This window comes from Dendropsophus ebraccatus, chromosome 6 (genome assembly GCF_027789765.1).
Source record: "Dendropsophus ebraccatus isolate aDenEbr1 chromosome 6, aDenEbr1.pat, whole genome shotgun sequence".
In the NCBI taxonomy this organism is placed as follows: Eukaryota; Metazoa; Chordata; class Amphibia; order Anura; family Hylidae; genus Dendropsophus; species Dendropsophus ebraccatus.
Genome location: NC_091459.1, coordinates 42,173,883 through 42,191,826, shown reverse-complemented (window position 1 = coordinate 42,191,826; position 17,944 = coordinate 42,173,883). Strand labels below are relative to the sequence as shown.

The 17,944-nt window shown below is 42.1% G+C and overlaps 1 protein-coding gene, 1 non-coding gene and 1 pseudogene across 3 annotated transcripts in view; all 3 read right to left on the bottom strand.

Moving 5' to 3' along the window:
- The window catches only part of ECHDC1 (ethylmalonyl-CoA decarboxylase 1), an 84,320-nt gene that overhangs the window by 65,266 nt on the left and 1,110 nt on the right, over nucleotides 1-17,944 (bottom strand). The window contains exons 2-3 of one of the 2 annotated variants that reach the window (XM_069973656.1): nucleotides 17,163-17,280; nucleotides 14,803-14,928 (exon numbers count right to left, since the gene is read on the bottom strand). In XM_069973656.1, coding sequence (XP_069829757.1) covers nucleotides 14,803-14,928; nucleotides 17,163-17,280 — 244 coding nt within the window. The remainder of the gene's footprint in view (nucleotides 1-14,802; nucleotides 14,929-17,162; nucleotides 17,281-17,944) is intronic. The other variant, XM_069973653.1, reaches the window with a different exon arrangement.
- On the bottom strand, nucleotides 501-685 carry LOC138796174 (U2 spliceosomal RNA). The gene has a single exon (XR_011363765.1). It is a non-coding gene; the product is annotated as a U2 spliceosomal RNA (small nuclear RNA).
- Nucleotides 5,469-5,647, bottom strand: LOC138796172 (U2 spliceosomal RNA; annotated as a pseudogene).

Sequence of the window (17,944 nt, the reverse complement as noted above, 5' to 3'; positions counted from 1 at the left end):
ATTTTTTACCGGCCATTAGATAAAAGAAAAGTTATACATGTTACATATCGTTTTAATCGGAACAACTTCAGGAACATAATAACAAGTCCGTTTTACCCCAGGGCGAACAGCGTAAAAACAAATACCCCCCAAATAAACTAAATGCAGGGGTTTTTTTTTTCAATTTTATCACACATTTATTTTTTTTCTGGTTTTCCAGTGTACTTTATGAAAAAATTCAGCCTGTCATTGCAAAGTACAATTAGTGGCGCAAAAAATAAAGGCTCATGTGGGTTTCTAGGTGGAAAAATGCAAGTGCTATGGCCTTTTAAGCACAAGGAGGAAAAAACGAAAACGCAAAAATCTAAATTGGCTCTGTCCTTAAGGGGTTAAATCTTGGGGTAAAGCTGCGCACCCCACTTGGGGGTTGTTTTTTGCAATGCCATTTCGGGTGCAGCTGACTTTATTTGGAGGTGCGGCTGCGCACCCTTGAGGGGTTCTGTTTTTAGGCAACACATTTGGGGGGGTGCACTGAACCTGGAAGCACTGCAATACCAGGTCAATGCCTGGAGAGGGCAGAGCAAGCTATTTTACTATCTCCCTGTTCTAAAAATTCATTCAATATATGGTCCCCAGATAGGGGACGTATCAGATATTAAACTGATAGGAAAAGATTATTATTTTTTTTTTATTATTGGAAGTCTGTCTCTGCCTGCCTATGTATGCCTGTCCCTGTCTGTCTGCCTGTCTGTCTTCTTGCCTCGTTCTGTCTACATGCATCTGTCTGCCTCTCCATCCATCCATCGGTCTATATGATTATCTATGTATCTAATCTATGTATGGAAAGCTACACATTGATAACTATTTATTAAAGAAAAACTATGGTGAATTCTCATTGGTGCAGCCATATTAACGAAAGCATACACTGGCCCCCAAAGAATCCAAATTAAATGGTTAAAACGGCACCTATCTGCGTCTTCCTTGCTGGCAAGCGACCAAGCAAGCAACCAACCAGCCTACCTGCTTGGTTGCCTGCCTGCAAATGAACTGCTAGCCTTTTTGTCAGCTGTATATGTCAGCACAGCCTTGATATCATCACTACTCAATTATGTCATCGATTATGTAATCATGCAAAAATATCAACAAAACGGCTGGAAAAAGTAAACTGCACCCCCTGATGGTAGAAAAATTATATACAATCTTTATTATTTGTTCACATATATGCAAGGGACAGACATTTAAAACCATTAAAAAACATGCAAAAATACTGTTCACCGGTTCCAATCCAACATGGCAAAAACTGACCTATCATAAGCAAAATACAAGGAGCAGCAGCACAAGTGAAAAAGGGAAATAATCGAAATGAAATACAGCTCAAACCATAAGTACGAATACGCCAAAATCCAAAGGAAATATAAGGTGTTAAATACAAATGACCAAATAATACAAATTAATAATACAAAGTATAAAGTGATGGCTGCCACCCCAGATACGGTCAGACCAGAACACCCCACGCGTCCGTCACCAGGACTTTCTCAAGGGTGAGGTTGAAGTCCCTCATTGCAAGTATTTATATTATCGATTGATTGGTAATGAAGATCAAGTGTGTGGCGCTCAAAAAGATTACTCACACAGAGGAAAAGGCTTCAGGTCAATCATCCCACGTCAGCGCGGCAGCTGCGCCATTACACCCTGATCACGTGTGTAGTCACGTGATCGCACAAGGAACACATGATGATGACGCAAGCTACGATCCTACGCGCATGCGCAATAATTAACACACACGATGCCAATGGCATTGTTGTATTAGTAGTGGCCACTACCGGTATTGCAATTGTTGAGATGGAGTATCCTAATGCAGCAAGGTATTGAATGCAAAAACCATATAGATAATAAATAAATGAACTCATAAATAAACACCCCAAAAATTCCCAATATTCCAAGCAATGAATAAGGAACACATAGGCTCCATAGTAATATGCGTGCTCATAATAGAGAGCGCATAGGAGTCAAAATACACATGTGTTTTCATAATGGAAAACGCATGTGTGTGATCTAGACCTGACTCACACAATAAGTGTGTGTGATGTCTCTTATCTTATCTAGTGTTCAGCCACCACCATGTGTCCATGTGCCCCAAAACTAATCAAGGGTAAAATACATGATATATGATACATAAAGCCACGCCAACGTAGGATGCAAAAACCATATTGATATAATTACAGTTGCTACTTGATTCACAAAATATTATAAAACAAAGAGCAATAATTGTAAAACTACATTTTATGAAGAATCAAGTTAGTTATCTATCAGACCAAATTCATAAAAGTCCATGTTTTTCCATGCAAGTGGAGGAGCACAGAAGTGGTCCTATTCCTGGGTGTACTTTTTATATATCGCTCTCCAGCCATGCACTTGCTTCTGACATATCGAAAATTTACACAGATCCCCGTTTCTCCCGGGCGGAAAGGTGGTGGCGTTTCATATGGGCACCCATGGCTCTCGTGCCAGGATGGCAACTCTTGCCTCTTTTAATGCGCCTGTCGCACAGGTGATAGATGACCACATAGGTATCCGCCGGGCACTTTTTAAAAAACTGCCACACAGGCGAGCTGTAGAGTCTAGTACCGACAGGCTGCGAGGATGGGCGGACGCTGCCGATACTAGGACCTGCAGTGGAGGAGGTTTCCCCAGTGGTCATCTGCTTGTCCCGGCTACGCTTCCGACTTGTTAGTTGACTACTGCTGCCTGTCTGCTTTTTAGTTGTGGCGGGCCTGCTGGTGGACGGATTCCCGGTTGACGAATCCATTGAATAAGCCAAATCCCGCCGTGGATCCCATGTAACATCCGATGTAGCATCATCCTGTTCCAGAATGATGCTATCATCCTCATCAGGCTCCTGCCCAGCCCGCTCTTGTCTACTGCCTACTGCTCTGCTGCCAGGCCTAACATGGGCCTGCTCTGATATCGCCTCCGACACAGCTATGCCCTGCACTTGATTGTCCCCTGTCTCTTCCCCCACGTGCTCATCCTCATCAAAGAGCTGTTCGCTGCTCATAGACGTCAACAGTTCCCTTGCAGGCGGCGGGTCAAAAGTTAGCGGGATGTTGCTGAGGATGTCAGATGGAGGACGTGGGGGAATTGCTGCGTGCCCGTGCCAAGTCAGGGTCGTGTCCGAGGTACCCACAGATACCTGGCTGGCTGTCTCACTACTCATCCTTGTGGACGTCGAAGTGTGAGCCAGCCACTCCAGCTGGAATTAGACGTGTGGACACAATCCTGGTGTGACAAAAAAAAAGCTCAGGCCTGCAACTGGACCCTCTTCCTGCGCTACTTCCTCTTATGCCCCTTGAGCCAGACTCTCTGCCCTGCCCCCTGCCTGAAACGCTTTGTGAGGTTTCCTGCTGCTGCTGTGCCATGACTTTATATTCAAATTCTGATTGCTGAACTTGGTAGATGAGAACAGTATTTTCTGTAATATATAGGACTTGTGTGTGTGTATATATAATATATATATATATATATATATATATATCTTGTAATATATAGGACAACTATAGAAATTGTCTATATATATATAGCAATTTTTTAAGATAGAATGCTATACACCTATATATATATATATATATATATATATATATATATATACACTACCGTTCAAAAGTTTGGGGTCACCTAAACAATTTTGTGTTTTCCATGAAAAGTCACACTTATTCACCACCACACGTTGTGAAATGAATAGAAAATAGTCAAGACATTGACAAGGTTAGAAATAATGATTTGTATTTGAAATAACATTGTTTTTACATCAAACTTTGCTTTCGTCAAAGAATCCACCTTTTGCAGCAAATACAGCATTGCACACCTTTGGCATTCTAGCTATTAATCTGTTGAGGTAAGCTGGAGAAATTGCACCCCACAATCTGCTCAAAGGAAGGTCAGTTTTGTAGCTTCTGTTGAGCTAGACTGTTTTCAGATGTGTGAACATGATTGCACAAGGGTTTTCTAATCATCAATTAGCCTTCTGAGCCAATGAGCAAACACATTGTACCATTAGAACACTGGAGTGATAGTTGCTGGAAATGGGCCTCTATACACCTATGTAGATATTGCACCAAAAACCAGACATTTGCAGCTAGAATAGTCATTTACCACATTAGCAATGTATAGAGTGTATTTGTTTAAAGTTAGGACTAGTTTAAAGTTATCTTCATTGAAAAGTACAGTGCTTTTCCTTCAAAAATAAGGACATTTCAATGTGACCCCAAACTTTTGAACGGTAGTGTATATACTGTATATATAAACTTTTTGAAAGACACAATGCTATACACCTGAACCAGGTATTTTAGTCTCTCAGGATAAGACGGATGTGATATACACACTTTCAATCAGAAGGGTCCAAGTATAGAAATTGGGTATATAGAACTTTTTTTTAAGATACAATGCTATACACCTGAACCAGGTATTTTTGTCTCTCAGGATAAGACAGATGTGATATACACACTATCAGAAGTATAGGACTTGTATATCTGTACTGCACGTTTTGGTTCTGTGCACCCTTTTCTGACCAATGCCTAATCTATCTATCTTTTGCCCTCTCTATATTTCTCTCTCAATCGCTAGATGTTTCTCCTCTCTGCTTTCCTAATCTTTCCTTTCCCACAATATCGTCTCAGTAGTCTGTAGTACACAACAGCAGCTTGCTTCCTCTCTCTCTGTCTCCCTCTACACACTGCGTGGTGCGGTCACGTGACCGCTCCTTTTAAAGCAATACTGATGTCACACAGGGGGTGGGCTAGTACAAGATCCCTGCTGATTGGATGTGTTCTGGGCATCATGGGAAAGCGCGTTTCCCGCCCAGAACACTTCCTGCTTTCTAGAATCGCGGCTGCCATTTTAGAAAGCAAGGAAAAAAATCGGAACGGATTTCCAAAAATGCTAATCCGATCGGACTCGGATTTTTGGGGAAATCCTAACCGGATCCCATACCAGGCGAACCGGTTTGCTTATCTCTATTGATAACTATTTATTAAAGGAAAACTATGGTGAATTCTCATCGGTGCAGCCGTATTAACGAAAGTATACACTGCCCCCAAAGAATCCAGATTAAACTGTTTAATTAGCACCTACCTGCATTTACCTTGTTGGCAAGCAAGCAACCAGCCTACCTGCTTGGTTGCTTGCCTGCAGATGAACTGCTAGCCTTTCTGTCAGCTGTATATGTCAGCACAGCCCTGATGACATCACAAGCCCTGCCCTGGCAGGCCAGTTGTAAACAACAACTTTGTTGCCATGGCAACAGGCTGCCAGAGACAAACAAGTGTTTACCAAACAAACTTTTATTAGCAATGCCAAGCCTTAAATCTTGGGGTTCAGCTGCGCACCCCACTTGGGGGGTGTTTCTTGCAATGCCGTTTCGGGTGTAGCTGACTTTATTTGGAGGGGCGGCTGCGCATCCTTGGGGGGTTCTGTTTTTAGGCAACACATTTGGGGGGTGCACTGAACCTGGGAGCACTGCAATACCAAGTCAATGCCTGGAGAGGGCAGAGCAAGCTCTTTTACCATCACCCTGTTCTAAAAATCCATTCAATATATGGACCCCAGATAGGGGACGTATTAGATATTAAACTGATAAGAACAGATTTTTTTTTTATATATTGAGAGTAGTCTTTCTCTGCCTGCCTATGTATGCCTGTGTGTCTGTCTTCCTGTCTCTGCCTGCCTGCTTCTGTCTGCCTCTCCATCCATCCATCCATCAGTCTATATGATTATCTGTATCTAATCTATGTATGGATAGCTACACATTGATAGCTATTTATTAAATAAAAACTATGGTGGATTCTCACCAGTGCAGCTGTATGCAAAAGCATACACTGGCTACCAAATAATTCAAATTTAATGGTTTGAACGGCACCTACCTGCATCTTCCTTGCTGGCAAGCAACCAACCAGTCTACCTGCTTGGTTGCCTGCCTGCAACTGAACTGCTATCCCTTCTGTCAGCTGTATATGTCAGCACAGCCTTGATGACATCACCAGCCCTGCCCTGGCAAGCAGGCAAGTTGTAAACAGCTTTGTTGTAATGGCAACAGGCTGCCAGAGGCAAACAAGTGTTTACCAAACAAACTTATTTTATATAACTAATTTTTAATTAAAGTTTTAAACATTACATATAATGCAATATAGACAAGTGGGTGTGATGGAAGGCAAATATTCTTCGCCGATAAGGAAAATGAACAAACAATCATATGAAATGAAACAATCATTCAACATAAAGTATGCAGAGGGGAGTGCTTGTTCGTTGTAGTCTGAGAGTCATCACAATATAGTCTCGATCAATACTCCTGTGTAAGCAGTAACAACTATACAGTAATAACAACAACAGTACCTTAATAAAATCAGAGTTGGGTACAAACTGAAACAACATAAAAACAAGAAAACATACCAAACAAGTAAAAAGGATGTGAAAGGATAGAAATTAGGTGATGGGTCATAGATTCTTATCTGTGGGAGGTACCTGATACGAGGTGTGATCAGGTAAGTACGTGCCGCATCAGCCATAAAAGAGAAAAATAAGTTTAACATTTGTTGCAAGGCAGAAAAAAATCTGAAGGGACTAGAGTCCTTCCAGTGATAGCATCACTAGTCACAGGGTCAGCGAGAACGTCTCATGCTTTGAGAAACTGCCATCCACTCCGGAGAGATGGGTCTTGGAGATGGCCGTTTTCCATTGTTGTTATCTTCGGTGTTGGTTACAAGATCCCATTTCTTGCAGAGAAGATATGCTTCATCGGGTGTATTAGCCGTTTAAGTGCCATTTTTTGTGATTATTTTAAAGGGAAACCCCACTTATATGGGATAGCGTGGTCTCGTAACAACTTTGTGCTCGGCCCAAATTCTCGTCTTCGCGTCAGCGTGGCAGCTGACAGGTCAGCAAAAATGGATACTGTGGAGAAGCGTTCAGGCAAAGTGGGTTTGTTTCTGGCAGCTTCCATTATACGCTCCATAACATGGAAGAAGTGGATCCTCAGAATAGTGTCCCTGCACATTAATGGTCCGGCTATGTCCAGGTAAGCCTCGCCCCCTGTTGATAAGCCCCACCCACAGTGAGGCCCGTGGGTGGGATACTGACTTTATCCTTGCCAGAGTGCACAGAGCCTGAGCATAAGTATAATAGACTGCACAGTCCTCATATAATCCCAGCTTCAGTGACAGGATCCAGTGTCTACTGCTAGGAAGCAAAAAACACCTGTCCTTCTAGAGCTCCTACCTGTCTGTGCCTTATCATACACACTGACCCCCTGCAGGGGGTGCTGGAGGGAGCACAGTGTTGTAGAGAGGACCTTAGTCCTCTTTGTCATTCTGTCCTTCTCTACTGTAATCTTCACACAGTACATTGCTGGGATACAGACAGGACATTGAATTCTCACCATATCCATCAATCCCACCCATCATCCTACTGAGGCGCAGCAAGCAAGGGTAGATAGATACTGGAGTGTGTGAGAAGAACACAGGGAGATAGGGCCCTATTACACTGGACGATTATCGTGTGAAAAATCGTTATATCATTCAAATTTAAACAATAATTGTTCTGTGTAATTGCAGTGACTGCACACTGACAGGCTGACACAAAATGGCTGCACACTGACAGGCTGACACAAAATGGCGGCAGCTAGAGATAAGAGGGGGTCAACAGTAATAGAAAACATAGAAACTACAGAACTTCCTGGGCAGCAGCTGAGAGCAGAAAAGTGTCTGAAAACAGCAGAACAGATTTAACATTCCTATGTGAGTAATGTATATGTTGGGGAAAGGAATAGAAATGTTAGTAATAGTGATGAGCGAATAGTGAAATATTCGAATATTTGATATTCGCTCGAATATCTCCCCGATATTCGACTATTTGATCAAATATCCCATTAAAGTCTATGGGAACAAGTATTTGTTTATTGAAAAACATATATTCGACCACTAGGAGGTCACCAAGTCCACAATGACAACTCAGGAAATGGTGCCAACACCACTAGAATGCAATTGGGACAGCAGGGGAAGCATAATAAAGTCACAGGTCGATGTTATACAGGAGAATTACCTGGTTATTAAAGGGTGTATGAATATTTTATAGGTACAGCTGGACGGCTGTATTATGTAGCATGTAGCACTTGGTAAACAGAGTGCCTTATAGTAGCACAGCAGCCTGCTTGTACCACCCTGTGTATTTATGTATGATGTAGCAGCACGTAGCACTGGATGAACACACATATATATGTTATTGGGTCATGCGACTATGCCATCCAATCATTGTTATTCTCGTTTCTCGCGATGCTACGTACACCAAGAGGCTGTGGCTGCCTCCCTGCATGTTGATTGGTTAAAAAAACAGGGAAGCTGGGGGATTTGAACGCTCATCAACTATTTATCGAATATTCAGCGAACTATTAGATAATATTCGATATGATCAAATACCTTACTATTCGATCAAATATCTATTTGATCAAACAGTATTCGCTCATCACTAGTTAGTAAAAAGAAATTTGTGGAATACTCCTTTAAGTTCCAGCTCGATTTGTTCATGTATAGGATGTATTTTACAATTGGAATAAAAAAAACATATATATTCTCTGAATGACAAGACTTGGTAGGTTCATACCCTACGAAAGCTATTGCTCTATGACAAAGTGGAGACAATGCAAAATAAGGAGAAAGAGGCAAAGAATTTATTTTCCAAATGGAAACTGTTTATTGTTTATCATTTCTCCAGGACTGAAATTGATGATCTAATGTTCCCTTTTATGGTGCGTTTACACAGGCAGATTTATCTGAACAATTTTGGAAGCCAAAGTCAGGAATGGACTTAAAAAGACAGGGAATCTCAGTCTTTCCTTTATGACCTGCACCCTGTTTATAGTCTGTACCTGGCTTTGGCTTCAAAAATCTGTCAGATAAATCTCTCTGTGTAAACACACCATTAGGAGTACTGGTTGGTACAATACAGAAGCCTTGAAAGGCACTCTGGGTGACTGCTGAGGAAGGGATGGGATTGGGGGATGTTGGGATTTATAAGTGTTGTTTGGTATTACTTCTTTTCTTCTTTAGTGAAGCCCCGATACAGGAATTCTGGGGGAGTGCGCTAGTCTATAACCTGATGATAAGGAGATCTGTGCCTTTAATTTGCAGATCTTTTCACAAAATAGGAGCCGCCTATGGCAAGTTTCCTGGCTGTTTTTGTGAGACAGTATGCTTAGCTGTGACAAAATTGTTATGGACATTTCTTGCTCCGTTTTGAGATATATTCGACCATGTCTTGTTCAACTATTGTGAAATTCTATGTATACACACTTCCTCAGAAGACTTATATACTATGTATACCTATTTGTGAGAAAACAATACAATTATGTTAAAAAAAAAAAAGACTTGGTAATTGAAGCAGCTCTTTTGCCTAATGAGTTCTATTATTGAGTTTCTTATAGTACTTTTTACATAAAAACACACATAGCAACACACACTACATCAAGTATGCAGACAGTCACACACACAGCTCTTCTACATAAACATATCTGCTACACAGCTCTGCTACATAAACATACCCACAGACACACACACCTACATCACCATACACAAACAGTCTCTGCTACATACATACAAACTCAAACAGACACACAGGGGCACACACACATTTTAAAACACATTTGGGGAGCTTTATCAAACATGGTGTAAAGTGAAAGTGACTGTTGCCCCTAGCAACCAATCAGATCCCACCTTTCATTCCTTTCAGACTCTATGGAAAATGAAAAGTGGAATCTGATTGGTTGCTAGGGGCAACTGAGCCAGTTTCACTCCAAATTCACTTTTTAGAAAGTTATTTTCTTGCTAAAAAATGCATCTTATAAAGCGAAAAATACAGTATATTTTTTTTATCTCTACTTTCATACCAATTGAGCATACCTCCCAGACGTCAGCAAGACTCATTCTACAGTGATTTTCAGCCTCTAAATATAAACAAGAATATCCCCATTTAATAACTAGAATTATTGAAAACAGTGAGGAACTGAAACAGTAAAAGTACATCAGAAAATTATAGAACACTTCCTTATAAAAAGGTTAAGATTTATTACATTACCTTAGCAACTTACACAGTGTTGTATCAATAAGCACAGGAACCATAATGAACAGAAAACATATATGAACATTATACAGTGGGGAAAATAAGAATTTAATACACTGCCAATTTTGAAAGTTTTTTTTTCCCCTACAAAGAATAGAGAGGTAGGTAATTTTTATGGTAGGTACACTTCAACTGTGAGAGACAGAATCTAGGGGGGGGGGGGGGAATCCAGAAAAATCACTTTGTTTGGGTTTTAAATAATTATTTTGCATTTTACTACATGAATAAGTATAGTTTTTGACCAGGTTTGCAGACGCTAAAGCATTTTGTACCACTTCTCCAGATTTTCTCCAGATCTTTTAGGTTTTGGGGCTGTCATTGGACAACATTATGAAAAATCTCCCTCCAAACATTTTCTATTGGGTTCAGGTGTGGAGACTCTAGGACCTTGAAATGCTTCTAAAGGAGTGGCTCCTTATGGTGCATTTACACAGGCAGACTTATCTGACAGATTTTGGAAGCCAAAACCAGGAATGGATTTGAAAAGAGGAGAAATCTCAGTCTTTCCTTTATGACCCGTTCCCTGTTTATGATCTGTTCCTGGCTTTGGCTTAAAAAATCTGTCAAATAAATCTGTCTATGTAAATGCACCATTAGTTGCCCTGGATGTGTGTTGACTAGAGATGATAGTCATTGGCTGTATCCATGTTTTCCAGACAACCTTAGAGCTTTATCCAAGTTCAGCAGCCCCAGCTAATCAAATACCGAAAGTTTGGGTTCGGATCGACTCGAACCCAAACCCGGTTCGCTCATCTCTAGTGTTGACCCATCTTCAATGCAGGAGGTTATTGGCAAAAAAGGAAGGAGGTTGTCAGCCAAAATCTCGCTATACATGGCCCTATATATCCTCTCTTTAACCCCTTAAGGTCAAAGCCAATTTTCGTTTTTGCACTTTTGCTTTTTCCACTTTATGTTTAAAAGGCCATAGCGCTTGAGCCCTTATTTTTTGCAAAACCAATTGTACTGTGCAATGGCAAGCATTATTTTTCCATATACCTGTAGTGTATAGTTGAGGGAGGTCCTGTATACCAGTACTGTATAGTTGGGGGGGCTGTATACCTGTACTGTATAGTTTGGGAAGTCCTGTATACCTGCAGTGTATAGTTGGTGAAGGTCCTGTATACCTGTACTGTATAGTTCGGGGGTCCTGTATACCTGTAGTATTTAGTTGGTGCTGTATACCTGTAATGTATAGTTGGCGGAGGTCTTGTATACCTGTAGTTTATAGTTTGAGGTTCCTGGATACCTCTAGTGTATAGTTGGTGGAGGTCTTGTATACTTGTAGTATATAGTTCGGGAGTCCTGTATACCTGTAGTGTATAGTTTGGGGTCCTATATACCTGTAGTATATAGTTGGTGGAGTTCCTGTATACCTGTAGTTTATAGTTTTGGGGTCCTGTATACCTGTAGTGTATAGTTTGGGGTCCTGTATACCTGTAGTATAGAGTTGGTGGGGGTGCTGTATACCTGTAGTATAGAGTTGTTGGAGGTCCTGTATACCTGTAGTGTATAGTTTTGGGTTCCTGTAAACCTGTAGTGTATAGTTTGGGGTCCTGTATACCTATAGTATATAGTTGGTGGAGTTCCTGTATACCTGTAGTGTAAAGTTTGGGGGTCCTGTATGCCTGTAGTGTATAGTTTGGGGTCCTGTATACCTGTAGTATATAGTTGGTGGAGGTCCTGTATACCTAAAGTATATAGTTGGTGGAGGTCTTGTATACCTGTAGTGTATAGTTTTGGGGTCCTGTATACCTGTAGTGTAAACTTTGGGGTCCTGTATACCTGTAGTATATAGTTGGTGGAGGTCCTGTGCACCTGTAGTGTATAGTTTTGGGGTCTTGTATACCTGTAGTATCCTGTATACCTGCAGGGTCGTATTTACCATTAGGCATCCATGGTCTGGTGCCTAGGGTAGCACCTTGCAAAGGGGCAGTACCCTCCCGTTCATACTTGCCAGAAAATCTGGTGTCTTTTCGAGTGGGGGTATGGCAGTATTGGTCAGGTCTGGTATAGTGGTGTTATCCAGTCACAGCATGGCAGTATTGCTCAGGTCTGGTATGGCAGTGTTATCCAGTCACAGTGTGTCAGTATTGGTCAGGTCTAGTATGGCGGTGTTATCCAGTCACAGTATGGCGGTATTGGTCAGGTCTGATATGGCGGTGTTATCCAGTCACAGTGTAGCGGTATTGGTCTGGTGTAGCGATGTTATCCAGTCACAGTATGGCGGTATTGGTCTGGTGTAGCGGTGTTATCCAGTCACAGTATGGCGGTATTGGTCAGGTCTGGTATAGCGGTGTTATCCAGTCACAGTATGGTGGTATTGCTCAGGTCTGGTGTGGGGGTGTTATCCAGTCACAGTGTGTCAGTATTGATCAGGTCTGGTATGGCAGTGTTATCCAGTCACAGTATGGCGGTATTGGTCAGGTATGGTGTGGCGGTGTTAAATGTGACGTCTGGAGTTATTATCTACCAATATACCTTTCCTGATGTTAATTAGTGAATGAGGATGGGGCATCTTCAGGTTTAGTGCTTAGGGCAGCAGCAGCTGGTAATACTGCCCTGTATACATGTACTGTATAGATGGAGTAGGGGGTCTACCAGTTATTTCTGTGGATCTGTTGTGAGGCAGCTTCCCTAGCAACCATTAAGATATCAGCTCCCTATGAAAATGAAAGTAGTAATCCTATTGGTTGTTAAGGCTCCCAACTGCCGTTTCCTCTGGGCACCTGTATGTGCAGTGTGGAGATTTTATCATTCATCTCTATGGGGCGCCACTCTTCCCCCTCCTCCTACCCTCCTGTACATCTGGCGGGGACGGGACCTTCGCTATAACCTGCCCGGGCACCCAATGTATCTGTGTGCCAAATTTGGGGTCAAACGGTTCAGGCGTTTAGAGGTCTATACAGGACAGACAGACAGACTTTCATGTTTATGATATAGACAACAAATATAAAATTACAGGCCTTGCCCCATAGCGAGGTCCCCAAACTTCACCAATAAATCCCCAGTTACAAACATAGGCAGTTCCTATACTATCCCCCTCACACAAAGGTTTTGACTACAACCAAATTCCACTGGCTCACAGGCACCCGAACTAAACATCTGTGTGTTCCCTGATTACCGTTCCAAAGAGGGCCAAGCCCCAAATCCCAAGCGGGTTACCTGCAGCCAACCCACAAACTATTTTATGCATGGAGTTCAGAGCCTCCATTGGCTCCCTCCCTCTACCTCCAATGAAGTAGTATTATTGACACAATTTGAGACCCCCACCCTCCACGACTGCTGCAACATGAAAGCTAAGACCAGCATGTCCAACCCAGCCATCCCATAACCAAACCACCCGAGCTCCAACAAACTAGGGCAGGATGGTGGGAGATTCTTTACACTGGCTTTCTGCAAGTAAAATGGCTTCAGACCCCTAAACTCCTGCCCTTAAGTATCAAACCCCCTCTTGCCATATCCCCTTTACCCCACCAATACCCTCCTCTTTTATTCCCAATCAGCTCCAGCCTCACCCTCCTTGACCTCACCTCCACTGACCTGCCCTTCCTTCCTTGGCCTAGACTTCACCTCACTGATTCTCCGCCTATCACTGTCCTCTCCCAAGCTTCTGTCCCAGCCTACCCCTTTACGTTGGCTTCCCCCTAGGCATTCTGCTCTACAGTCCGACCTCACTTTTAGATTTACCCAAGTATTTACAACACCTATTCATAAGAATAGCAGCAGAATCCGGCAGCAGCAGAATTGGCTTCATGATATAAGAATCCATACAGAAAACTATCTATAAGCTTGTCCTTCGTTTCCGAAACCTCAAGAGCGAACACGTCTGACATTTTTTCGGCTGTGAATCAATTTCACTAACATTTGTTACAAAAAATCTGCTTTCAAGTCTTGGCTGAAAACTTTTCAAGTATATATCTCTTTTATTACTCTTGCTCTTGAAAAATAATATATACAGTGTTGGTAACAGGTGACAGCAAACAATGCCATAGTTGGAAGCCAATATTGCCAACATCTCTACTGCAGGAAGATATTTCCCTGTGGTGGTGACATAAAGTGGTATGAAAGCAAACCATACAAAAATATATATAAGCATGCTGAAAGTAATGAACCGGCCTTCATTGTAGATATCAGGCAATTTCCTCTCTTTGTATGCTAAAACAAAACAAACAAAAGCAAGGAAAGCAGTATACGCCAACATTAGGCTATAGGCCACAGTGGATCCTTTATGGCACTGCTGAATAACATTTTGTGTCATAAAGGGAATTTGTTGAACTGATGGCGGCTTGAAAACAAGCCATACAGTGCATATGGCGGCCTGTATACTTGTTAATATAGTAATAACAATGGCTGGTTGGTAAGTTAGTTTAACACGGTAACATATACGTTGACCAAGCTCAAAGGCCAACACAATCCGAAGAGCCTTGATCAGAATGCACGATACACATATGGTAAAACTGATCCCGTATAATGGCTGTCTTACCATACAAGAGATGTCAGATGGTTCCCCAATAAATAATCCACTACTGACATAGCTGAACAACAATGAAAGGTTCAGGATGCAGGTATATAGTCCACCAGCAGCCCTTACTGCCGGAGTGGACAGATATTTCAAGAATACTATTCCAATGATTAGAACCATCAGAAAACCAAACGCACCAAAACTCAGTAGGACGATTGCAAATGGATCAGTCCAGTTCAAATATAGAACTATTTTATTTTGACAATAAGAACTCCCTTTAAAGGACCACTGATGAGGAAGACACTTCATGCATTCACTCACATCTGAAAGACAAAAATGCAGAAATCACATTTACAATTAAAGAAGCATCCTGGGAAAAATTTTTTACCTGTCCCCCCGCTGCGTGATGGCGCGTATACTGACCAAGGATGATGGGTGTCCCACGGCATGGCTTTGTTCCGGTTGTGTGGCACCGTTTAAGTCTCCGTGTTGATTGAAGACCCGAAGTTACACTCTCCCATAGAGAATGCAACAAAGAGTGTAACTTCCAGCCTTCAATCGACATGGAGACAGAAGACGGATCAGAAGAGCGGTGAGTGGATTTGAATGGTGTCGCAGGACCGGAACAAAGCTGTGCCGTATACGCGACAGCGGGCAGCAGTGGACAAATAAAAAGATTTTCCGCAATGCTTTTTTAACAAGGTTCCATTCCATAACTATCACTATTGCCTTGTAGCATTGAGGTCTTGCGTTTACAATCGCCTGTGTTAGTAGTTTGCATGTCCTCCACGTAATTACAAGAATTTCTTCAAATAGGTACTTTAAATTCTCCCCAAACTCCATAAATGTAATAGGTGAAAGGGGTATTCCACTCAAACATAACTTTTCATATATAGCTGCCCATGGTGAGAATACCAATTCCTTGCATACTTGTTAGGGTGCATTCACACTAAGGAATCCAGGCGGATAACCCGCCACGGATTCCGCTGCTCGCCCCTTTGTGCATCTCCGCCCATGCCACAGACTCCATTTTATGCACAGGCAGATTCTACCATTCGCCCAAAGGAGGAACAGGTTCATTCTTTGGGCATATGGTGGAATCTGCCTGTGCATAGAATCTATTGCCTGTGCAGAGTCAATTGCATGGGCAGAGAACAAAGCAGGAGCACGGGTTGACGAGTGGCGAAATCTGCGGGAAGTTCTCTGCGAGAATTCCTTAGTATGGACATATCCTTATGATCTATTCAGTCTCCTTCACCCAGTTCTGAGCTGCTGCTTTTGGCTGAAGACACAAAAAACCTACCAGGGGCTAGGTGGAGATGGAGAGAAAAGCTCACACACAATTTTTGTGTCTTCAGCAGAAAGCAACAGCTCAGAACTGGGGGAAGGAGGTTGAATAGATAATAACAACTATGAAAGGAATTGTTAGTCTCACCAAGGGCAGCAACATATGCAAAGTTATGTTTGAGCAGAAAAGTCCAATGCCATACTTTAACTTTGTGTAGAACTACTAATTGTTTTTTACCTCTCAGCTGAAGCCCAAAGCAATACACTGAGTTGTATGACGCTGTCACTCAGCGGTGCCACAACATGCAGTTGCAGTTTAGACCTGCCAGCATGTGATCAGTTTCCCTGCTGCACATATACATTACACAGTTATGATTACAATCAGCTCTATAGATGTAATGTCCTCCTGGGTGAGAAACGTTCTATGAAGTTGCCTTGCATTACGGCAATGGTCCTAAAAAGAGAATCGTAATTCCCTAACAGTGACACAATTTAGATTTTTTTGGCCTGGTCATCTCATTTCCCAGGGTAAAGTAAGGGGATAAAAAGCCTGAATCAGTCAGCTGCAATTTATGTTTAAACCTACTGACACTATTAGATTGCTGTTAGGTCAAGGAGACTCATGGTATCCTTCATATATCTGTCTGTGCACAGCCTTCCTTACAAATCAAATTCCTGCACTTCACATACAAACTGTGCATAAGTGTTAGTTACAAAAGCAGGGCTCAGGTTCCAGCTGACAAAAAATCAAGCAGGGGTAGGGAGGGGTGAGGGTGAGGATAGGCAGTTGCTATGGGGCCCGTGCAGGAGGGGGGCCCTGGGGAGAAGGTAAGAGCATGTGTCCTTCTGCTTAACCCCTTATGTACTGCAGTGTGTGTAACAAGCAGAAGACAGAGGTCTCTGCTTTACTGCACTGATAACCCCTGACCTCTGTTCTCCAGCTGGCAATCAAGTAGGAAAGGAAAATGTGCAAGCTCCTGCAGAGGTCAGGGGTTATCAGTGCACCAGCAGTAAAGCAGAATATATATATATATATATATATATATATATATATACACACACACACACACGCAGTGCTTTGTGTTGTGCGTAGGAGAGGGGGGCCCCTTAAAAAAAATTTCTATGGGGTCCCGTGAATCCTAGCTACGCCCCTGATGGTTACATTCACTTGCTGAAACTAAGCACGAAAAAAAAAGTATAACATAATTCAAACATTTTTTGTTGGACAAACATCCAATATACAAACATATATTATTAGGTAGAAACTTACCAAAAGCATCTGTGTAGTAACCCTCGGGACAAAGACTGCAATTATAGCAGCAATTCACATTGGAATGAATTTTATATTGTCCTGGACTGCAAGACTTTGAACATCTTGACTCTGGAATCTGTTCAAAATGAATATAACAATATGTTGTCTTCTATTAAAATCCACTGAGCTTGCCAACAATTACCCCTTCCTTATAATTCATCCCATAATATCAGTCAGGATGAGTCAATACATAATTTCAGTTAAAAGTTCATGGCAAATAAAAGGCCTTTAGTCAGAGGAAATAGCCCACTCAGCCCCTTAAAGTGAATCTGTCACCCCAAAACTTGATATTAAACAGGACAAACTGCAGTATACATCTTGGGCACCCTAAGCCAAGCCATACCTCTGTGACACTATCCTGGCCACAAAAAAAAGGAAAAATTGGCGGGCCATCTCTGCCTCTGTTCACACTGCAAGTTGTACAGACAAAAAAAAAACAAACACCTGCAGGTGCAAGCGCTTACCGTATATACTCCCCCCGGTGTACACACGATAAAAACCTGCTCTATAGATATTAAAAAATGAGGATCAAACTATTTGATCAAACAGAGTGTTCCATGTCACCATGTTAAGGTGTCCTCAGAGACACGGTCCCTACTCTAGCATTTTCACACTAGCAATGGCCTCTCCTGGGCTGAATAAGCCTACAACTGGGCAGATAGGAGCCAAATGATCTCTTTTTATAGCACCCTTGGGACATGGGTGGAGTGCAAGCCAACAGGAGGTAGCCACAGCCCACT